The following is a 24496-nucleotide window of genomic DNA, read 5'->3' as shown; positions in this document are numbered from 1 at the left end:
TGAAATGACCGATTAAGTTAAATGAGTCTTAGGCCTCATTTACACTGACTATTTAGGTCAGTATGTAGATGTGGATCACCCCATAGCAGCTAAACTCTGCATGGGGCTGATCTGGGGTAATGCAGGGCATGGCCACCTTAACACAACCTTGCCTCACGTTAGCCCAAGTTGTGGATAATTCTAATTCTTGTGACACAATTCCAACCTTCCCTTAACCTAGATCCTGTAGGGCCAGCTAGGCTGGTTCCCAAATGGAACCAGATGCAACTACCGCCACTGTCACCCCACATTTCTTAGGCTCAGGTGGCCCAGGGAAATGAGGTGGCAGCCCCCTTCACACACACAGCCCATGTCATTCTGTATTATGTGCTGTGAAGTTAGCTGGGGCAACGGGGAGTGCTGGAAAGGTTTCAGGGAGAGGAGGGAAGAATGCCTTCTCTCCTTCCAACCTTGGTGCCCTATTGCCCCAACTGACATCAAGATACTCAACAGAGAACAGGTAGGATCCATGTCGCTGCTGGAGACCACCACATCATGGGGATGGGGAACAGTTAGGGCGGTTGCCTGGTGGCACATTCAGCAGCACTGGGAGTTAAGGATTCCATCCCATCTCTGCACCTCTCTATGGAGACGTCAATCCAATGTCCAATATATTGCATCTGCCCCGACTTCCAAAGACCTCATCACATTGAGGAGGAATTCACCACACATTGTGGTAAATCTGGCAGGACCTGGCGGGGGTCATGGGGAACCCATTGCCCCACATTGCCTACCTTGCCCCTCACCTTATCCCCCTTTGACTTCATTTGAGGCACAGAGCCCCATTGGACTGATCAAGATTAAACTTGGCAAACATACCCCCATCACCCACTTTATGTCCTGCTGCACTTTGAGGAACAATGGACCATGTATGATGGGATTTACAGTACCTTCACTCACTTCCCCAGACCACTGCGACCCCCACCAATGTCTGATCAAGACCAAACTTGACACATCGAGTCCCCATGACCTACTTTACATCCTGGCGCTGTTTGGAGGGGAATCGACCATGGACTTGCATATGAGAGTTGTAGTTCATCTGCACCAACTGAAGCCAACTGACAGTGGATCAAGACTAAACTTGGAACAAAGGCAAACAATTCCATTCTCAAATAACCAGGGCACTGCCAGGTCCCCAAGCTAGTATATAATAGTCATTGTTTGTATGTGGCGGTGTATGTATGTACCGTTTCCCCGAAAATAAGACATCCCCGGAAAATAAGACCCAGTATAGGTTTTGCCGACTTACTAAATATAAGGCCTTCCCCAAAAGTAAGACCTAGCAAAGTTTTTGTTTGGAAGCATGCCCGGCGCCTGCCAAACAGAACACCAGAGCATGCAGAATTGGTAAATGTACTTTTATTTATTTCGTGTCAAAAGCATTGTACATTTCAAATAATGGAAATAAAAATAAAATTTAAAAAAAAATCACAAGCAACTAAATAGTTTTGGACCAAAAGCGGGCAACAGCAACCGCATTGTCTGTAGCTTTAAACAACTCCTCCTCCGTACATGAGGCAGGGCATTGTGGGCAAGCATACATATGCTGAGTTGTTTGTTCAGCTCCACAGTCACACAAGGTGGAGGATTCCTCCAGGTAGTGCCACCTTGCCAAGTTGTCTTTTGATCTGCCCACTCCGCTTCTGAGTCTGTTCAGGGATTTCCAAGTTGCCCATTCTTGGTTTGCCCCTGGAGGAAGACCCTCATGGGGGTCCATCCAGTTAGAGTTGCCAGGTTTAGCTGCCCAGAGAGACACCCTTGCTGCTGCTGGAGGAACATCAAGAGGTGGTTCTCATGAAGCCCTTCCTTGATTTGAGTCTGGTGGGAGGAGGGTGATAGCCATGCAGTGGGTGGCTTTCACAATGTTCGACCTTTTTTCTCTCACCATTAGCAGCAACTTCCCGTCACACGTCAGGAGGGGCAATGCCAGCTAACTTGTAGAGTTTATCAACAGGTGTAGGTTTAAGGCATCCCGTGATGATTCTGCATGTTTCATTCAGTGCTATGTCCACCTGCTTTGCATGGGCAGACTTGTGCCAAACAGGACAGGCATACTCTGCAGTTGAGAAAGACAAGGCCAGGGCTGATGTTCTTACTATTTGTGGGTCTTCACCCCATGCGCTGCCAGTCAGTTTCCGCAGGATGTTATTGCGTGCAGCTACTTTGTGCTTGGTGTTCATGCAGTGTTTCCTATATGTTAGTGTTCGATCTAAGGTGACACCAAGGTATTTAGGATGGAAACAGTGTTCGAGCTCTTGGCCTTCCCAAGTAACTTTCAGTTTCCTGTTGGCTTCGCGGTTACGTAGGTGGAAAGCACACACTTGTGTCTTGGAAGGGTTCGGCTTCAGGTGGTTCTCTTTGTAGTAGCTGGAGAGATCTTTCAAGGCATTGGTGAGTTGCTTTTCAACTGTTTCAAAATCTTTTCCTTGTGTTGTAAGGCCAAGGTCATCAGCATATATAAAGCTCTTTGTGAGTGGAGGTTGTGGCTGATCTTTCGTGAAGATATTAAATAAGGTCGGTGCAAGAACGCTGCCTTGGGGTAAACCATTCTTTTGCCTCCTCCATCTGCTTTTCTGGCCCTGAAACTCCACATAGAAGCTGCGGTTTTCTAAGAGGGTCTGGACAGTTTTTGTAAAGTCAAAGTCCCGGGTGATATGGTAGAGTTTATGCAGCATTTTTCTATGTTGCACCATGTCATAGGCTGCCGTAAGGTCCACAAAGACTGTTCCCGTGATGCAGCCTTTCTCATAGCCTTCCTCGATATGTTCAGTCAGATGAAGAATTTGACCTGTACAGTTTTTCCCTGGTCTGAAACCTGCTTGTTGTGCAATAAGCTTGGGTTCGATAACAGGTCCTAGTCGATTTAATAGCATCCTCTCATAGACTTTATATAGATGACATAAGAGGTAAATGTACATACCACTTGTACATGGAAATAATGATAGTAACAAGAAATTCTTGATAGGATTTGCCTGGTTATATTGGTTTGTGATGACAACTACTGTATAGTATATAATAAATGTTCCTTTTTTTGTTCAATAATAAATGTGAATTCTTCTTCATTGAAAAATAAGATATCCCCTGAAAATAAGACCTAGCACATCTTTGGGAGCAAAAATTAATATAAGGCACTGTCATATTTTCAGGAAAACACGGTATGTATGCGGCGGAGTATGTGGCAGCTTTCTGATTGGCCGCCACTATCACAGGCCACTGTGACCACCAGAAACGACGGACCTCGCCCAAACTTGACACGCTTAACCCCCACTTTACGTCCTGGTGCTGTTTGTTGAGCGATGGACCATGGGTGATGGGATTTGTAGTACTTTCAATCGCTACGATTCCCACAAGCCACTCCGAAGCCCACCAGTGACAGAACTTGACCAAACTTGGTACACAGAACCACCATGAACCCCTTTCCGTCCTGGGGCAGATTGGGGGAGGATGAACCAAGTAGCTTCACTCACTTCTTGCTCTGGGAGTTGTAGTTCACCATTATACTTTCAAATGCTTCACCTCCCACAGACCACTGCGACGCCCACCAGTGAGGGAACTGGACCAAAATTGGCACACAGAACCCCTGTGACCTCCTTTACGTCCTGGTGCAGATTGGGGCAGGATGGACCAAGGATGATGGGATTTACGGTACCTTCACTCACTTCTTGAGACCACAGCAACTGCCACAAATGACAGAACTGAACCAAACTTGGCACACTTATCCCAAATGACACACTTGCTGCAGCACTTTGGGGGAAGATGGACCAAGGATTATGGGATTTGCAGTACCTTCATCCAATTCACCTCCCACAGACCACTGTGAGGTCCATGAATGACGAAACTGTATCAAACTTAACACGCAGGTGCAGTGTGGCCCACTTTACATCCTGCTGCAGTTGGGGGGACAACGGACCATGGATGATGGGATTTACAGTACCTTCACTCACTTCCTCAGACCACTGGAACCCACACCAATGACCGATCATTACCAAACTTGGCACCCAGATAACCCATGATCCTCTCTGTTGCGCATAAGCAAATATCAGTCAGGTCCAAAACAATAGACACACAAACAAGAGGAAAAAGGAACAAAAATCTTTACTCTTGTCAGCACAGTTGCAAAATCAAAAATGAAGTAGACTCAACAAACTTACACGGTTCTTCATAACAAAGAGCATTGCTGGTCAGTCATTGCACATTCAGCATCACCATCACCATCTGTATTCTAAAAACTCATACAGTTATATCCCACCGGGTCTGGTCCAAGCTTGCTTGCTGGCCTACATCAGCAGCTGCTCATAATAATTAACACCATAAGGTTTTTTTTAACACACACATATATATCTGATCCTGTTACTACTTACTGTAACACTCTCTACATATTGGCATTGTTTGGAGGAGGATGGACCATGGACGATGGGACTTGCATATGGGAGTTGTAGTTCACCCACACCCACTGAACCCAGCTGACATTGGATCTAGCCTACACTTGCAACACGGGCAAACAATGCCTTTCTCAAAGGTACTGTTGGCTCCCCAAGCTAGTGGAAAATAAAATAACTTCACATTACTACAGAAAACCTTTTACCAAAATTTACTTCATTTCATTGGGAGCCAGTATCACATGCTAACAGTATCAAAACCATGTCAGCCCCCTAGATTAATGCTGAGCTCATTACAATTAAGTTATAAAGGTCAAGAAAGAGCTTCCTTAAATCTAATCCTTTTAGTGGTGAGATTATATTTCTTGGGTGGATTAAACCAATGCAAGTTACATAGTATGTGTAACCACTCAATCCTAGATACAACAGTATTCCCAGGACTGATTTGCTATGATGGTAACTGAGAAAATAAGCAAATACGCAGCATTTTCTTGTTGGCACCACTTATGTTATTACTGTGTAAAAAATGAAATGGTTACTTCAAAAAAAATATTATAGGGAGTACCTTTCACTCTCCCAGTACAATGAAAAATATTGGTCATTTCCCCTGGAGATTGTGCCCATTGTTCATTCAATTCATCATAGCTTTACTAGTTGTACTACTGGGCTATATTAAAAGGGCAAGATTATCTCAAATGAATAGAAAGGGGACAGGAATGAGCTGCAATACCTGCTAAGCTGAATAAATGATGGGGAAAGCCCCTGAAACACCCTCACCACAAGAACAACAATAAATTTGCAGTGACAAAAATGCCTGGTTGGACGTAGATACGAAATAAGGAGAAACTGCCTTACCTGCCTGGGCAGCTGTAATCAGAGCCGTGTTCCCTTCATTGTCCTGCCAGTTTACATCAATGTGAGGGCACTGGGCTAAGGCTATTACAATATCCACAAACCCTTGGTAACAGGCAACAATAAGGCCAGTCTATAAATAAATAAAAAATAAGATGGTGGTTAAAGGAAAGCAAGTTCAGCACTTGGAACCCCCCCCCCCTATTATTTTAAATTGCATTCTTTCGCCCAAATAATTGTTATAAATTGTTATACGTAGCAATACACAAAACTGAAAGAGCCACATCAGAGAGATGTGTGTGTTTCAAATCTGTTAGAATTCAACCCCACACTGCTCAAGTCTGCAGTCCTCAAAGAGGAACAATTAGCTTAGAAATAGGCTGAGAGAAATCCCTCCCCCTCCCCACTCTTGAATGACAGTTGGAATGTTCTCTTTTCTCTCTTTCTGCTCTCATTCTGATTGGTTATGTAGAATGGATACTTTGCAGGTGCATTTCCTTGCAGACGGCCAATTATCTCACATCAGAAGCAACCTGCTGTTTCTCAAGTTGCTCCTGACATGAGAAAAAAAGGTACAGTAGAGTCTCACTTATCCAACACTCGCTTATCCAACGTTCTGGATTATCCAACGCATTTTTGTAGTCAATGTTTTCAATATATCGTGATATTTTGGTGCTAAATTCATAAATACAGTAATTACTACATAGCATTACTGCGTATTGAACTACTTTTTCTGCCAAATTTGTTGACTAACATGATGTTTTGGTGCTTCATTTGTAAAATCATAACCTAATTTGATGTTTAATGGGCTTTTCCTTAATCCCTCCTTATTATCCAACATATTCGCTTATCCAACATTCTGCTGGCCCGTTTATGTTGGATAAATGAGACTCTACTGTACATGCCTTTGTTACTGTCTTCCGCTTTTTACATCTTAGTGTGAATTGAGACCTCTCTCTGCTTGTGTGTGTGTCAGGAGAGATGTAGTGCTTGGAGATTTTTTCCCTCTCTTTTGAACGCTAGAAGAGATGGAGTTTTACAGTAGCTCAGACCCAGTTCTTTACTATTAAGAAATGTAGTATAATTTTTGTAAATAAACCTTTTGTAATTTTAAAGACTGAACTCTGGATCTTTGCCTCCTAAGCTCTAAATTCTTTTCCAGCCACAACACTTCACACTCTGCTTGCTGTGAGCTGAATGCTCAACTATAAGTATCCTGTTTGTATTTTGGATGCTCTGCAGAATTTTGGGGAGTTTTTCTAACAAAAACATAACAGTAATATATGTTTGCATGTGTGTGTATATACCATTTCTCCAAAAAAATAAGACCTACCCTAAAAATAAGACCTATCATGATTTTCTAGCATTTCTGAGGATATTTGAAATATAAGCCCTATTTCAAAAATAATCCCTAGATATAGTTCATTTTAAAAGTCAATTTGGAAAATTATGACTGCCCCTGAAAACAAGCTCTAAAGCTGTGGTTCTCAACCTGTGGGTCCCAAGGTGTTTTGGCCTACAACTCCCAGAAATCCCAGCCAGTTTACCAGCTGTTAGGATTTCTGGGAATTGAAGGCCAAAAACATCTGGGGACCCCAGGCTGAGAACCACTGCTCTAAAGCATCTTTGGAAGCAAAAATTAATATAAGACCCTGTCTTATTTTAGGGAAAACAGAGTGAGTGTGTGTGTATGTATGTGTATATATCTATATCTCTATTACTACTATTATGATTTCTAGTTTATTTTACTGTTTAAGGCCTATATTTCCTACATCATGGAAGGCAGTCAACAAGAATATACAGTACGATCCTCTGTATCTATGAGGGATTTGTTCCTAAACTTACTGTGGAAACAGGAAACCATGGATAATAGCAAACCCTATAGAAATGAATTATGTCTGCAAAAAATTATCATAGATTTACCCCCAGATGGCAGAAAATTCTTCAAGAGGCATACTTTTTGGATTCCTCCTTTAGGGTAACTTCTGGACAAAGCATAGCATAGAACAGGAGTTCACAAACTTTTTCAGCCACATAGATCTTTCTGAAGCAAAAAATTTCTTGTGGAGCCCCAAGAAATGTTTATATATTATATTACTAGCTTGGGGACCTGGTGGTGTCCGGGTTATTTGAAAAATGCATTATTTGTCTTTGAATATTATGTATTCTCAGTTTGGAGTGGGTGAACTACAATTCCCAGAATCATGGGTCAATCCTCCCTAAACCCTGCCAGTATTCAAAGTTGGCCGTTTTGGATCTCTGTACCAAGTGTGGTCCAGATCTGTCATTGGCTGGTCATCGCCTGGCTGCAGTGCTCTCTGGATGGGGGTGAACTACTACAACTCCCAGATTCCCTGAGCAATTGTCCCAAAACATCTGTCAGTATCCACAGTAGGCTATGTTGAGTCTGTGTGCCAAGTGGTCCAGATCCGTTGTTGGCTGGGTTCAGTGGTCTTTGGATACAGGTGAATTACAACTCCCAAAATCAAGGCCCATTCCCACAAACTTCTGCAGTATGTTCAGTTGGTCATGAGGCTTCTCTGTGCGAAGTTTGGTCCTGGTCCATTGTCGGTGGGGGTCACTGTTTCTCTGGATGCAGGTGAACTAAAACTCCTTTTTCCCCAAACTTGTCCCATATGTTCTATTGGTTATAGGGGCTCTGTGTGCCAAGTTTGGTCCTGGTTCATCATCCGTGGGGTTCAGTTGCAGGTGAACTATAAATCCCAGTACCTACTACTCCCAAATGTCCAGGCCAATTCCTCCCCCCCCCCCCCCCCGCCAACCCCACCAATATTCAAATCTGGACATAAATTGGGTATTCATGGCAAGTTTGGTCCAGACCCATCATTGTTTGGGTTCATAGCGTTCTGGTAGATGAACTACAACTTGTCTAAATTCCCCAATAGGAGTCACAGTGCTCAATCCCCAAACTCCTCCAGTAAATGTAGTTGCTGCTCAGTTCAGCTCTGTTTGTGATGCAGACAGATTTGAAAGGGAAGGGCAGTAGGCAGGGTCATGCAAATTTCACACCAATGGAGAACCCTGGGATGGCTACCTGTGGTGGAGGAAAATGCAAAATCTAGGATGAAATGGTTTCCAAATGAAAGCATTCCTTGGGTGGTGGGCCGTAGTGTTTGGGAAGGACATTGGCAGGGTTTGGGCTACATGTTCATGGCGCTCGCTGTAACCGCAATGACAGTGGAAGGGAGTGATTTGCTGGCTCCACAGCACTGGAAACTATAGCCTGTTTGTGGAGGCCAGAGGCTGTCTGTGTGAGCAGACACCCATACCACATACACGAATACAGGTTTTCACTTTTATTATGGATATAGATATATAATGTATGTATGTATGTGTATATATATATATATATATATATATATATATATATATATATATCAGGCAAAATTTTTGATGGATGGAGAGTGTTTATGTGAACAAACTGGAAAAATGAAGAAATTCCTATGCACAGTGCACATATCTCATTTGTAGTGCAAAAAAAGGAAAGAAAGAATAGCACAATATTTTAAATGAAGAACAATTTTAACCAACATAAACTTAACAATATTTCGATGGATGACCCCCAGGGCCTTCCAGTCCAATCCCCTTAAACCATGCAGGAAAAAAAAACAATCAAATTACTTCCAACAGATGGACACCCAGCCTTTGTAACAATAATGGTGATGACGATGATAGTGATGATTATGATGATAGTAACAGGAGTCACCCCAGGGGCCATCCAATCCAACCATCTTCTGCCATGCAAGGAAAGCACAATCAAAGCACCTCCTGAGCGATGGGAGAGAAGCAAGGAAGACAAGGAAAAAAGGCATTTGGGAGCGAGGGAGATAGGGGGAGGGCAAGGAGAAGGAAAGAGGAAGGAAAGCTTGGAGGAGGAGGAGGGGGGGGAACCACAGAGCCCCTCAGTATGCTTCACGGAGCTCCAGGACTCCATAGACCACACTTTGAGAACCACTGCCATAGAAAATCTTGGAGGACATAGAAAATTCCTAAAGAGGAGATGTTTTATCAGATGCATGTAGGTGAAACTACAAGTACTGATTCGTTGGGTAAGGGAATCAGTAGTAAATCAAATGAATAAAATAAAACGGAAACTATTCTATAGAAGAGTACAATATGATATATGAAAAACAATTTGACCAAGGCCTTTAGAAAGCAATAGCAGAAGGTAGATTTGTAAACATCTAGCTTGAGAGACAGGAAAGCTTGGAGAAGGTAATGATGCTGGGGAAAATGGAAGGAAAAAGGAAGAGGGGCCGACCAAGGGCAAGATGGATTGATGGTATCCTTGAAGAGACTGGCTTGACCTTGAAGGAGCTGGGGGTGGCGATGGCTGACAGGAAACACTGGCGTGGGCTGGTCTATGAGGTCACAAAGAGTCTGAAGCGACTGAATAAATAAACTACAAATCTTGAGAGAACTTGTCTAAATATGCTTTTTTAAATATTTTTCCAAATTATTATGGAGATAATTATTTGGAAATAATAATTATCTGAGATAACCTTTAAAAAGAAATGACATAATTGAAGTGCTTCTGCATTTAGGTATGCATAATGTCTGGAGCGCACTACAAAAATTGGTCTGAGATCATAATTGTAGCAAGGCTGGTTAAAAATGTTTGAATTTGGGAGCAGCATGTCCTCAGGACCAGCATATTTTAATATTTTAGCTCATTTCTTGGGTTTAAACATTATTACAATAATAAGAATACTTATTATTCTAACCCTAATATTCTTGGAAGGGTGCCATAGTACACAGTAGGCTTGTCCTTGTGTGATTGAAGAAAGTTCTCGACAACTTAAACCCTCACTGGATTGGGGAAGAAACTTCTATCACTGTGTATGGTCTCTCTTTGCTCTCACAGCAAAAGGGCAAAGCATAGGGAGCACACTATGTACACACATATCAACAGCAGATCAAAGGAAGCTTTGTACCTGCAAATTCCAAAATCTGTTGTTCCTCAGATATGGCCCCCGTAAAGGAGAGAAGAGGCATCATTGCCTGAAGTTGGCATATTTGTCAGAGACCCATGGCTGGGATTATTTTACACGGAGACCAGCGTCTTATAGTGGCAAAGGGGGTGAGGAGTCAGAAAAGGTTCTTCCACCTTCTGCATTGACTGGTATGAGGGCATCTGAACTTCGGGATTCTGTGCTTCTTTCCCATTGTGTAAGAGTTCAGACTGCTGATATACTGCTCTTTGCTGTATTCCTTCAAAGAGCCCTGTAAAAGCAGAGCATTTATGTACGAGGGTGGGTCAAAAAGTTTTGCCTCCTGTGTCATAAAAACGTTATGAATGAACATATAACAGAAGTTGCTACAGATCATAGCCTGAACTATCCTCTACACCAGAAGTCCCCAAACTTTTTAAACGGGGCCAGTTCACGGTCCCTCAGACTGTTGGAGGGCCAGAGTATAGCTGTAAAACCCCCCCCACTATAAACAAATTTCTATACACACTGCATATCTCTTATTTTGAAGTAAAAAACAAACAAACAAACAAACGGGAACAAATACAACCTCAATGTTGATCATAATCATAATAAAAATAATAAAGAGGGTTGGAAGAGAACCCTTGGGCCATTTAGTCCAACCCCCTTCTATCTTTGTGCATCAAAGGTACAAGTAAAGCACCCCTGACAGATGGCCACCCAGCCTCAATATTAATAATAATAATAATAATAACAACAACAACAACAACAACAACAACAACAACACAGTCCTAGACACTTGGGAAGTGTTCGACTTGTGATTTTGTGATACGAAATCCAGCATATCTATCTTTTTTGCTGTGTCATACAATATAATAATAATAATAATAATAATAATAATAATAATTGGAAGAGATTCCTTGAACCATTAAGTCCAACCCCTTTCTGCCTTTGTGCACCAAAAGCACAAGCAAAGCACCCCTGACAGATGGCCACCCAGCCTCAATGTTGTTAATCATCATCATCATCATCATCATCATCATCATCATACATCACACAGTCCTAAACACTGGGGAAATGTTCAACTTGTGATTTTGTGCTACGAAATTCAGCATATATATATATCTCGTTTGCTGTGTTATACTGTGTCTTTGTGTCTAATAGTAATAATAATAATAATAATAATAATAATAATACATCATCCGAAAATACGTCACACAGTCCTAGACACTTGGGAAGTGTTTGACTTGTGATTTTGTGATACGAAGTCCAGCATGTCTATCTTGTTTGCTGTGTCATAATAATAATAATAATAATAATAATAATAATAATAATAATAATAATAATAATAATAATAATAAAGAGGATTGGAAAAGACCCCTTAGGCCATTTAGTCCAACCCCCTTTTGCCTTTGTGCACCAAAAGCACTGGCAAAGCACCCTTTAATAATTAATTAATTAATTAATAATTAAAATACCATTATAAACAAGCAAAGCTTTGAAAGGCGCGCACCAGGTGAGGGAGGAGATGGGAAAGGCATGCTGTGATCGAGGTGACCTCCCCTCCAGGACTTTGTAAAAGATAGTTCAAAAATCAAGACTTTATGTTCTATATTCCATATATTTATAGTAGAAGGTGATTGAGACTTTTTACTGGAGTTTACTGTGGATTATCCCTGCATTCTGAGGCAAGAGATAACAACTTCATGAATTGTAAAATCATGCTGCCAGAACTCCACTTCTCCCCAGATGTTGTATCAAATGTTTTCTATTGTTCATATCATTCATGATTCCCCTTTATGCAATGTCACCCACCTTTATGGATTCTCCTTTATTTCCTTGAAATCTATCTACCTGCCTGTCAGCTCACCACAGCCGCTCCTGAATGAACACACGAGACTCTTTGTGGTATCACCAGGAACTTTTACTGTAGGAAACATGAACATCAGAAAAGCCAAGAATGGGAGGCTCCGGCCAACCCTCCTTTATATACCCTCCCCCTCATTTGAACAGTCTCTTCCCGCTCAGTAAAACCCCGCGCAAATTCCCCGCCAAGTCCATCAGCCGTTTCTCCTCCGAGTCCTGGGACGCAGGTGTCTTATCAATGTCAGTGACCCTGAAACTCAGAGCCACATCCAGGCTCTAGTAGCAGGGTTCTGACATGGCGTCCTCCTCCCCTTCGTCCTGGAAGGAAAAGATTAAACACAACTATTGTTCTCCGCTGTCCAGAGTTCCTTTATACTTTTTTAACAGGCTGCAATGGAATACCGGGTGTACCTTTCCTAGGTCCTTTGGTAGCCTCAGCTCATAGGTCACTTCGTTTATTCTTTTTGCTACCCTGAATGGCCCTATATAGCGTGGAGCCAATTTCTTGGATGGGAACCCCAATTTCAGGTTTTTTGTGCTCAGCCAAACCAGATCTCCTTCGCCCAATTTGTCCCCCTCTCGGCGCCTACGATCCGCAAAGAGCTTGTACTTCTTTTGTGTTTCCCGCAATGCCTCTACCACGGTTTGCCACCCTTGCTTGATTTTGGCCGGCCATTCCTCGTCGGTCTGGCCCTCCCCTTCCTTCCACTCGGGTAGCCTGGGGAAAGGTGCCACCTCCTGTCCGTATACTATTTCGAATGGGGCACGACCTGTGGCCGAATGTACGGCCCCGTTAAAAGCCATCTCAGCAAACGGAAGAAGGTCCGCCCAATCATCCTGTCTATAATTGGTGTACATCCTTAAGAATTGGCACAGTGTCTGTTGGGTACGTTCGACCCCCCCGTTGGTCGCGGGATGAAAGGCCGAGCTCAGGTTCCTTTCTGCTCCTAACAGCTGTAAGAATTTTCCCCAAAATTTTGCAGTAAATTGGACTCCCCGGTCACTAATTATCTTGTCGGGACACCCATGTAGGCGATATACATGCTTCACATACAAATCAGCAAGTTTTTCAGCTGAAGGAAGTTTTGGCAGAGCCACAAAGTGTGCCTGTTTTGAGAATAGGTCCAATATTGTCCAAATGTATCTGTGGCCTCTGCTGGGGGGTAGTTCGCCTACAAAATCCATGGCTACGCATTCCCATGGCCTCATGGGCTCCACCACCTTCTGCAATAGCCCCTGGGGCTTCCCCGGTGGTGTTTTTCCCTCTGCACATAATTCACACTGCGTGACGTATCCCCTGGCGTCTTTCCTCATTCCGGGCCACCAGCATTGTTTGGCCAACAGTTTAATAGTCCTGGTGGGGCCTAGATGACCCGCACCCTTGTTATCATGGTACTTCCTTAACATTTCTCGTCTTAAACATTCAGGAATATACAATTTCTTATTTACAAACACCAAATCCCCACACAATTCTCCCTTTTCTTTGTTTGTTTGTAACCATTTGTCCATTCCATACGCTCGCTTCAACTCTTCCTCCCATATTTCTCCTCCCCCCGTGGAAATGGCAGTACGTTTGTTTTCTTTGGCCGCTTGTGCTCGAGTTAGTACTGCCAGGCCCCATTGCTTATCAAGAAAAATACTCCCTTCAGATTCCTGAATTCCTCCCCCGTGCTGAGGCATCCGAGAGAGAGCGTCAGCGAGTATATTATGTTTCCCCTGGAAGAATCTGAGTCTGAAATCAAAACGGCTGAAATATTGGGCCCATCTAATTTGCTTCGCTGATAGTTTACGAGGGGATCTTAGATACTGTAAATTTCTATGGTCAGTCCACACCTCAAACGGTGTTCCACTTCCTTCCAGGAAGTGTCTCCAGCACTCTAGTGCTTTTAGAATCGCTAAGGCTTCTCTCTCCCAAATCGGCCAGTTTTTTTCTGTATCGCTAAACTTTTTTGACAGATAGCCACATGGCTTCAGGTTCCCCCCCTCGTCTTTCTGTAGCAGAACTGCCCCATATGCCCGGTCTGACGCATCGCAATGTAATACAAAGGCTTTAGACATATCAGGGTGCTGTAGGACAGGCTCCTCAGTAAAACGCTTTTTAAGGGCTTCGAAAGCTTCCTGGCATTCTATTGTCCAGGTCAGTTTGGCCCCTGGGGCCTTCACTTTGGCTGTTTCTCCCCTACCTTTAGTCTTTAACAAATCCGTTAATGGCAAAGTGAGGCGCGCAAAGTCCTTGATAAATGTTCTATAGAAGTTTGCGAACCCTAGGAAGGATTGCAGCTGCTTCCGTGTTTTGGGGGCTTCCCACCCCCTCACGTCTTCTACCTTCGCAGGGTCCATCGCCACTCCCTGGGAGGAAATCCTATACCCCAGAAAGTCTATCTGGTCTTTATTGAACTCGCACTTGGCAAGCTTCGCATACAGTTTTGCTTCTCTCAACTTTTGCAGGACTTCCCTGACTAGTTCTATGTGTTGCTCCTTAGTCCGAGATACTAACAATATGTCATCTAAAAAAACAAAGACTCCCTTGTACAACAATGGATGCAACACTTCGTTGATTAATTGCATGAACGCGGCGCCTCCGCCGCACAAACCGAAAGGGAGCACACGATAATTGAATAATCCGAATGCACAGGAGAAGGCCGTCTTCCACCTGTCCTCTGGTTTAATCTGCAATTTATGGTACGCTTCAATTAAGTCCAATTTAGTGAATATCTGTCCCTCCGATAACTGGGCGATCAAGTCCTTCACTAAAGGTAGGGGGTATTTATTTCCAGAACTGATTGCATTCAGGCCCCTGTAGTCAATGCAGAGCCTCAGCGTTTGGTCCTTTTTGCGCCTGAACAACACAGGCGCCCCTAGAGGGGAATTTGAAGGCTCTATGAAACCCCTCGCTAGGTTTTTATCAATGTATTTTCTCAGTTCCTCCTTTTCCCTAGCCGACATTGGGTATATTTTTGCCTTAGGAAGCTCTGCTCCTGGGACTAGCTCTATCTTCACTTCAACTCTCCGCTTCGGTGGGAAACTGTCTGCTTCCTTCTCATCAAATACGTCCACAAAATCCCGATACTCTGGGGGTAATTTATCTGCCAGTTCTGCTATCCTGATAGAGTCTTCCTCCCCCCTTTTCCCCGGCTCCCTTTCCACTTCCTGGCTCCCTCCTTCCAACTTCATCCTGAAGATCATGCTCTTATCCTCCCAGTTGATTTGCGGGTTGGCCTGCCCCAGCCATGGCATGCCTAGTATAACATTATAGCTGGCTATTTGTGATATCACAAATGACACCTTTCCTTCCCAACTCCCTATCTTACACTTTACATCTTCGGCACTGTACTTAGCTAATGATCCCGATGCTGTGGATCCGTCCAACTGCGAAAAAGCTATTGGGGATTCTAGGTTCGTTCTTTCGCATCCCAATCCCTCGGCTAATTCAGGGGAGATGATGTTCCTGGAACATCCACAATCCACAAATGCTTTGCAGGTTGCTTGTTTGCTGCCACTTTCCAGCTGAATGGGGACCACTATCATGGCTTTGTCCTGACTTACCAACCCCCCCGAGTGGTGCCTCATCGGTGGTTCTTCCTCGGCGCGTTTCCCTGCCACGGCTCTTGGTTTGGGCGGGCCTCCGCCTTCCCCTTTTCTCTGCCAGCACTCGGCAGCCCTGTGGCCCAAACGGCCGCACACGAAGCAGCCCCTCCTGCTGGTGCTCACGTTCCCTGTCGGCTCCGTTCTCCTCCCGGCTGGGGTTGATCCCTCCTTCCGGCTCCCCTCTTTCATCTGCGGCCGCTGCTGTAGCCCTCCTCGGTGCCTCCTCGCCTGGGCCAGCGATGTCTCGATGCGCCCCGCCAGCTGAATCCATCCGCGCAGTGTGTCAGGCTCATCACGATGCACCGCCCAGGAGAGGATCTCCCGCCTGAGCCCCTCTTTGAAGAGTTCTATCTTTGTCACTGCAGACCATTCCGGCACCTTTTCAGCGAGGCATTGGAACTCCTCCGCATACTCAGATACCGACCTCTGCCCCTGGGAGACGGTCTTCAACTCCTCCCTCGCCCGGATCTGCTCCAGTGGATCTCGGAAACGGGTCTCCAGGGCCCCCATAAAGCGTCGGAGTGACCCCAGACATGGGTCGCGCCGCGCGTGTAGTTGAACGTACCAGCTGGCCGCTCCCCTCTTCAACACTGCACCAATGGCCCGTACCCGGCTGGATTCCGTTCTAAAAGTGTGGGCATTGTCCTCCATATAGCCCCTCACCGTGGTCAGGAAAAAATCCAGTTCAGAGGACTCTCCCCCAAACTCGATCCTTAGTTCCTCTCGTCTCGGTAGGGGTCCCTGTGGTGGCAATCCCCAATCCTCCGCCCGTCGCAAGCCCCCTTGCGGGCCAGTGGGCCCTGCTGCTGCTTCCCTTTGTCCTGTGCCACGCCCGGCATTCGCCAGGGGCACCAGGGTCTCAGTTGGGAGCGTAGCCGGGATTCTCGGAGGCTTTTCCCCTTCGTCGTCACTCTCCTCCACCCGCGTCAGGCTCGTTTGGATCTTGGGCCGGGCACCGGGCTCCTTTCGCATTTCCCTTCCCTTCGGTGCTGGGAGGTCTGCAAAGCCCTGGCTGCTTCCCATGCTCACGTCCCACATTGAGCTAGCCCGGAGTTCCCTTCCTCGCTCCGGCTCCGCCAAAACCGCCAGGCGCTCCATCGCCCTCGACATCACTGCCAGGGTGGTCTCCATCGCCGACATCCTCTCCTCCAGAAACACCATCTTTTGCGGGCCTGGGGAAGGTGAACCTTCCTCTCCTCCGGTGCTATCTCCCCGCACCACTCCGCGCCTCTGGGTTACCCCATTTGGCTGGGCATAAGCGGTGGATGACGCCAGGGCCGCCAGCTGGTGGAACTCAGCGTCCGTCTCGGGAGTGGCCCTTTCCGACCTTCCTCCTCCGGCGCCCAAGAGCTCTTCATCCTCCACTTGCATGTTACACCTCACCGCTACAGCGGGATGGTGTCCGTATTCTTGGCTTAGTGTCAGCTCACCACAGCCGCTCCTGAATGAACACACGAGACTCTTTGTGGTATCACCAGGAACTTTTACTGTAGGAAACATGAACATCAGAAAAGCCAAGAATGGGAGGCTCCGGCCAACCCTCCTTTATATACCCTCCCCCTCATTTGAACAGTCTCTTCCCGCTCAGTAAAACCCCGCGCAAATTCCCCGCCAAGTCCATCAGCCGTTTCTCCTCCGAGTCCTGGGACGCAGGTGTCTTATCAATGTCAGTGACCCTGAAACTCAGAGCCACATCCAGGCTCTAGTAGCAGGGTTCTGACACCTGCCTATATGTATTTGTACTCTTTGGGATCCCCGGAAAATATGTATTCTTCCCAGCAGGGTTTATGTTCCAACTTTATTTTAATTTTCATTCTATCCCATATAATTGTCAAATCATGAAATCAAATGGGAAATATTATGACCCCAACATGAACTCTAGCCCTATGACCCAGACCTCCCTTCCCAAAAACAAAAGGATAATCTGCCACAGTTTAATCCAATCTCATTCCGATCGCATGGACAATATAGGGCGAGCCACCAAATTCCTGAAGGTGGCTCACCCCCAGGGCAAACATTGTCATATCCCAGGCCAGGACGCCGCAGGAAGGCACCCTGTGGGGCCGTCAATGACGGCTCATCACCAACCATCACCACTTCCCGTCTGGTGCCCCAAAGACATATCTAAAATCTGTGAACGTGACAGGACCCCGGACATCCTTGATGGGTGTCATAAATTCCTTTAGAAATTGGCTGGGCCAGAATTAATCTGATATTTCCTGTCCGGTCACCCCATTGTCTCAATAGCTCCCGCCTCCTCCTCTCTGATTGGCCCGAGGGAGGACAAAAAACGGCTCCCCATTGGGCCAGCAGAGCAAGGCGGGAAACGAAAGCCCGCCTCGTTCCAACTCTCAGCCTATCCGCGACCAGATGGGCAGGGAAGCGGGGCGGGAAATTCGAAGGGCTGTCAGACCAAAACATTGTATAAATATGACTTTATTTGAAACCTATGTTACGCTAGTAGATTGAATGATCGCTATTAGCGTCCTTTTCAGCTGAATTGCTCAATAAAAACTCCTTGGCGGATTTTCCTTCAACTTGGCGGACCTTCTTCATTTCAGGCTTCAGGTTGTATTGCGGCTTATATTCTTCTTTTGGCTTCGCCAAGGTCCGTTCCCTCAGGACCGGATCGGCTCCCTTCTAAAGGGGCCCGATCCCCCAAACGCGGTCGACAACATAATTTGGCGACCACGAAGGGACTTGCTTGGAAGTTCCAAAGATCAATTTCTAGGCTAAAATTCCAAGCGGCGACCTTGGTCCAGATATTCTGGGACAGGTTGGGGAGAGAAACGGCTGCAAGGAGGGCCCTCCGACCAACAAATTGACCTCATTTCACATCCAAATTTCTCTGGCAGCCCCTTTCTCTCTCTAGATCTGATTCAGGGTACTGAACAAAGGAGCCAGATAGGAGGAAGCAGATTTTTAGCTCCTCGAAGGAAAGGCGCCAACGTGAAACAGGGGACGCCCTGTAAAAATAAAAGGGAACCGGCCCCGTTGTTAAGACCCAGGTGGGCGGAGTTCTGGAGGTATTGCACTTCGGATCAGGGCTCGGTAACAAATTCCTGGTGAAACGCGGGAACATCTGGCGCCCGGTGGTGTGTGAGAACAGTCTGGCTTGTAAGATTACAGGTTCTAGGATCGTGGGGTAGGGGAACGATTGTGTTCCCGGGGCACCTGCGGATCCCACGAACGCCAGCCATTCAGCCTTGGTGTAGGGAGAACTCTTGAAAGGACGAGTTGCATCCAGCCGGTGGGTGAGTCGTTACTCCATTAACTGTCAGGTACTGGGCAGGGGCTGAGCCAAGGATGGGTGTTTGTTCAAGCACGTCTAGGGTGTCCCACCCCAGCAGACATCCCCAGGGATTCTCCATTGGGTAAGATCCTGGCCAATTGGGGTGGGCTTTGCATCAAAAAACATGGTGCAGGCCAGGTTGGGCTAACTCAGAGCACATAAGTGGCCCCTTGTGGCCCTTGAAGGGGGAACAGCTTGCCCCCCCCCTTGCTCGAGTCGCCGAATTCGGAGTGTTGACCTAAGGTGACTCGCCAGGGGGAGGGCAAGTGGTCCCAACTTGCTTATGCTGCGATGTTCATGGCCTTAAGCCAGAGGGAGAGTGGAAGGGGGGAGGGGGGTCCAAGTCTTCCCATGCAGGGACGTGGGCTCCAAACCTACCCTCCTCAGAAGCTCCTCTCTAGACCTACTTCCCCTCCCGCCTCCACCAGAAGAGGAACTTCTGGACACATTTGCTTGCCCTCTCCCCCAATCCCTATCCCTACTTTTTCTCCTCACCCTGAGTCCTACACTGATCCAGGACTCCCAAATTGGCCTTCCAAGGGAACCCTTACTTCAGGGATCCCCCCCCAAGAAATTCCCCTCCAGAGAGTTCAGCCCAGTCTAACGTGAAGGAGGGCTCCCAGCCCCCTCCCCTCTCACCCCGAAACACACCTGATCCAAAACACTGTTCCTCTTCTCAAGTCACACTCTCTCAGCCCCCATCCCAGCCGTTCCTTTGAAGCCTGATGCCCCCCCCCCAAATTGTACCTGCCCCTGCCACTCAACTCCTGCCACATTCTGAGTTTTCCTCAGATGGGAAGAATCGCCCCACCATCCCCCTCCTTCTCTTGCCCCCACCAGGCTCTCTCTCTCTCTCTCTCTCTCTCTCTCTGCGCTCATTCCTCTCTTGGAGAGAGAGGAGAAGGAGGGGCCGCGGGGAGATTGTGCAAAGAGGACACTTTTTTCCTCTTCCTGTTTTTGGAGGGGCAAAGGGGGGAGAAGATTCAGTCCTGAAGCCTGCCACCAAGATCTATAGTTCTCCAAGGATTGCTTCCTTCTTTCAAATCAAATCTTCTCCAACTTGATATTCTGCCTTGCCTACCCTCAAATTGTACCCTTTTTTTCTTTTCTCTCTCTCTCTCTTCCCCGGCCTGAGTGAAAATCTCTCTCTCTCCCTCAAATCTCAAATCCATTTCTCCTCTCCTTCCTCTCTTCTCACCTTTTAAAATCCCTTATTTCCCTTTGTTCCCATTTTCTACACACTATCCCTAAGATTTTACCTCAGTGTTGTCTTATATTTCCTTTGGTCCTTACAAAAGGGGGGAGGGGGGCATTCCTTTAGCCGCTTCTGTTTCTTAATTTCCCCTTTTCTTTCTCTCCCATCTGGGAAGCATGGCAAAGGATTTGGGTGGGGGAGGGGGACTCCCAGAAAAGTGTTGATTAAATTTTGTGTGTTTATGTAATGTGTGGGCTGTAAACTCTTCTCTACTCATCCCTTTGCCTTAAAAGCCACCAGTGATATATAGTTTTCTGGGAAGGAGGGCTGGAATGGACTAGCTTAGTGCTATGCTCTCTCTCTCTCCCTTTTCTTCTGTGCCATCTCACCTCCCTATTTTCAAAGGTTCAAGCCCTAATATTTTGTGAGACCCCCCCCCCAGAGAAAACCTGCTGCTTCTGTGGTTTTAACTTTTTCTTGTCTCTCTCTCCTCAAGCCTCCCTTATCTTAGAGAGAAAAGGGGGGGATGGAAGAATTGATGTATTTTTCTATATGTGAGTTTTTTTCTCTCTCTCTCTCTCTCTTCCACTTCATGTTTTCCTAGGCCAAAATGCACTTCAACATTCTCCTTTTTCAAAGCTCCCCCCCCCCTTCCTTCCCAGCATCCCCATTTCTCCTTATAAACATTCAGTCAAAATCCTGGTTTACTTTTATAGTAAAGGCACTCTTTCACTCTCCACAGTTCCCCAACAATCTCTTTTCTTCCTTTCGGGTCCTTCTCCCTCCCTTTCCCTGAGTGCATGCGTGTGAATGTTTTAAAAATCCCTCTAACTGCCTTTAATTATGAGGGGGGGGCAGTACAGAGTCCAGGGGACCTTCCAGGCACAGCTGAAGAGATCCAGAGGACCGGACCCAACCACCTGACTGAGGACATCAGACCAGACTGCAAGACCCATAATCCATACCTGCCACCATGAACAGTTCTAAGACCTGGGTAGGGGCTCTCGGAGTGCGCTGTGGATTTCATGCAGCAGCTAGAACCCAGAGGCCATTGGAGATGGTCCTGTGAGGGTAAGCCCGGACCCCCAGTCACCCAGAAGAGACAGCCCCACCTGGGGCTGATCTGAGACCCCAACGGGGGAAGCAGCCCCATCTGCCTGGCTCAGGGGCTAGAGACTAAGACACTGCTGAAAGGATTCTTGCGCATGGCAGGCTTTTATGGCCAGACCACCGTATGGTGCCCTCCAGCTGGCCTGGTTCTGCCCTGGCAAAGGGCTACTGAGTGCAGGTCTGCCTTTGACGCTGCCAAGGAGGCCCTCATGACATCACCAGGGGACAGAATTGGCCGCCATGGCAGAAGATGTCCCAGAAGAAATGAACAGGATTCTACCAGTGACCACCATGAGGGAAGGATGTTCCACTTTCACCAGAGCTGTGCCAAAGAAGGACCCCAGGACTGCTGGAGCCCTCACAAGGTATGAGTGACATCCCTGACTAACCCCACCACAGGAGGGAGGGGGGCTTATAATCTGTCCTTAGTTTCCCTAGGCACTCTCTCCTTTCCGTCTCCTCTGTTGGAGTGCTGGACCTGCCTGCAGTCACCAGGAGGCGCCGTGCTGTGAGGCGCAGAAGCTGTGCCCAGTTGACCCCAGCTGCCAACTACAAAGGGGGGCCCAAGCTGCAGCCAAGAAAAGGCAGCCAAATGGGAGTACTGCATCACAGCCTCCATCATCCCCAGCCCTCACCACCTCCACCTTCATGCTCCATTTCCCATGACTCCAGACCAAGGGACATCTGTTTCAACACCATGGGATCACCCACCACTGACTGAACCTCAGCTTTCACCTCTTCAAGCTCCTGCCCTCCAACAAAAGTCACAATCTGATCTACCAAGGCAGAGGCCCTGCATGCAGTGAAATGTCGGGGCTTTGGGAAATGTTCATAGCCATTTCCAAGCCCCGAAGGGGGGAAAATGTGATCGAGGTGACCTCCCCTCCAGGACCTTGTAAAAGATAGTTCAAAAATCAAGACTTTATGTTCTATATTCCATATATTTATAGTAGAAGGTGATTGAGACTTTTTACTGGAGTTTACTGTGGATTATCCCTGCATTCTGAGGCAAGAGATAACAACTTCATGAATTGTAAAATCATGCTGCCAGAACTCCACTTCTCCCCAGATGTTGTATCAAATGTTTTCTATTGTTTATATCATTCATGATTCCCCTTTATGCAATGTCACCCACCTTTATGGATTCTCCTTTATTTCCTTGAAATCTATCTACCTGCCTATATGTATTTGTACTCTTTGGGATCCCCGGAAAATATGTATTCTTCCCAGCAGGGTTTATGTTCCAACTTTATTTTAATTTTCATTCTATCCCATATAATTGTCAAATCATGAAATCAAATGGGAAATATTATGACCCCAACATGAACTCTAGCCCTATGACCCAGACCTCCCTTCCCAAAAACAAAAGGATAATCTGCCACAGTTTAATCCAATCTCATTCCGATCGCATGGACAATATAGGGCGAGCCACCAAATTCCTGAAGGTGGCTCACCCCCAGGGCAAACATTGTCATATCCCAGGCCAGGACGCCGCAGGAAGGCACCCTGTGGGGCCGTCAATGACGGCTCATCACCAACCATCACCACTTCCCGTCTGGTGCCCCAAAGACATATCTAAAATCTGTGAACGTGACAGGACCCCGGACATCCTTGATGGGTGTCATAAATTCCTTTAGAAATTGGCTGGGCCAGAATTAATCTGATATTTCCTGTCCGGTCACCCCATTGTCTCAATAGCTCCCGCCTCCTCCTCTCTGATTGGCCCGAGGGAGGACAAAAAACGGCTCCCCATTGGGCCAGCAGAGCAAGGCGGGAAACGAAAGCCCGCCTCGTTCCAACTCTCAGCCTATCCGCGACCAGATGGGCAGGGAAGCGGGGCGGGAAATTCGAAGGGCTGTCAGACCAAAACATTGTATAAATATGACTTTATTTGAAACCTATGTTACGCTAGTAGATTGAATGATCGCTATTAGCGTCCTTTTCAGCTGAATTGCTCAATAAAAACTCCTTGGCGGATTTTCCTTCAACTTGGCGGACCTTCTTCATTTCAGGCTTCAGGTTGTATTGCGGCTTATATTCTTCTTTTGGCTTCGCCAAGGTCCGTTCCCTCAGGACCGGATCGGCTCCCTTCTAAAGGGGCCCGATCCCCCAAACGCGGTCGACAACAATGCCTTCCTCAATGGAGGAGGAGGGAGCCACCACAACTGTGGGGGCTGGATAAATGACTTTGATGGGCTGCATGTGGTCCCCAGGCCTTAGTTTGGGGACCCCTGCTCTACACCAAGGGTCCCCAAACTTTTTAAACAGGGGGCCAGTTCACAATCCCTCAGCCCGTTGGAGGGCCAGACTATAGTTTTAAAAAAACAACAACACTATGAACAAATTCCTATGCACACTGCATTTCTTTTATTTTGAAGTAAACAAACAAAATGGGAACAAATACAGCCTCAATGTTAATAATAATAATCATCATAAAAATAATAAAGAAGGTTGGAAGAGACCCCTTGGGCCATTTAGTCCAACACCTTCTGCCTTTGTGCACCAAAAGCACAAGCAAAGCACCTCTGACAGATGGCCACCCAGCCTCAATGTTGTTGTTAATAATAATAATAATAATAATAATAATAATAATAATAATAATAATAATAATAATAATACATCATACATCATACAGCCCTAAACACTTGGGAAGTGTTCAACTTGTGACTTTGTGATACAAAATTCAACATCTATATCTCGTTTGCTGTGTTATACTGTGTTTTTGTGTCAATAATAATAATAATAATAATAATAATAAAGAGGGTTGGAGAAGACCCCTTGGGCCATTTAGTCCAACTTCCTTCCGCCTTTGTGCACCAAAGCACTAGCAAAGCACCCCTTATTAATTAATTATGAATAAAATAATAATTAAAATACCACTATAAACAAGCAAAGCTTTGGAAGGCACGGGAGGAGGCGGGAAAGGTGAGTACCTTTCCCTCCTCCCTTGCGCTGCACACGCCTCCCTTGGCAGAGGAGGAGGGAGCCGCTGCCACGGGGGCCGGATAAATGGCGTCGATGGGCCGCATGTGGCCCCCGGGCTTAGTTTGGGGATCCCTGCTCTACACAAACTTAACATTCAACATAGTCACCATCAATTTGTACACATTTGCGCCATGGTTTAATCCAGGCATCAAAACCATTTTGGAAAAATTCGGGGTCTTGCTCTGTGACTCATGATTCAATTATTCAAGTCATTGACTCTGAAACCAGATAGGTTATC

General features: G+C 46.3%; 1 protein-coding gene across 1 annotated transcript in view; it reads right to left on the bottom strand.

Moving 5' to 3' along the window:
• ankrd33b (ankyrin repeat domain 33B) overlaps positions 1-24496 on the bottom strand; it is a 76919-nt gene that overhangs the window by 30805 nt on the left and 21618 nt on the right. Inside the window, exon 2 of the mRNA XM_003219818.4 lies at positions 5274-5403. Within this exon, the coding sequence (XP_003219866.2) occupies positions 5274-5403 (130 nt within the window). The remainder of the gene's footprint in view (positions 1-5273; positions 5404-24496) is intronic.

This window comes from Anolis carolinensis, chromosome 4 (genome assembly GCF_035594765.1).
Source record: "Anolis carolinensis isolate JA03-04 chromosome 4, rAnoCar3.1.pri, whole genome shotgun sequence".
Classification (NCBI taxonomy): domain Eukaryota; kingdom Metazoa; phylum Chordata; class Lepidosauria; order Squamata; family Dactyloidae; genus Anolis; species Anolis carolinensis.
This window is presented reverse-complemented; position numbering and strand designations above follow the sequence as displayed.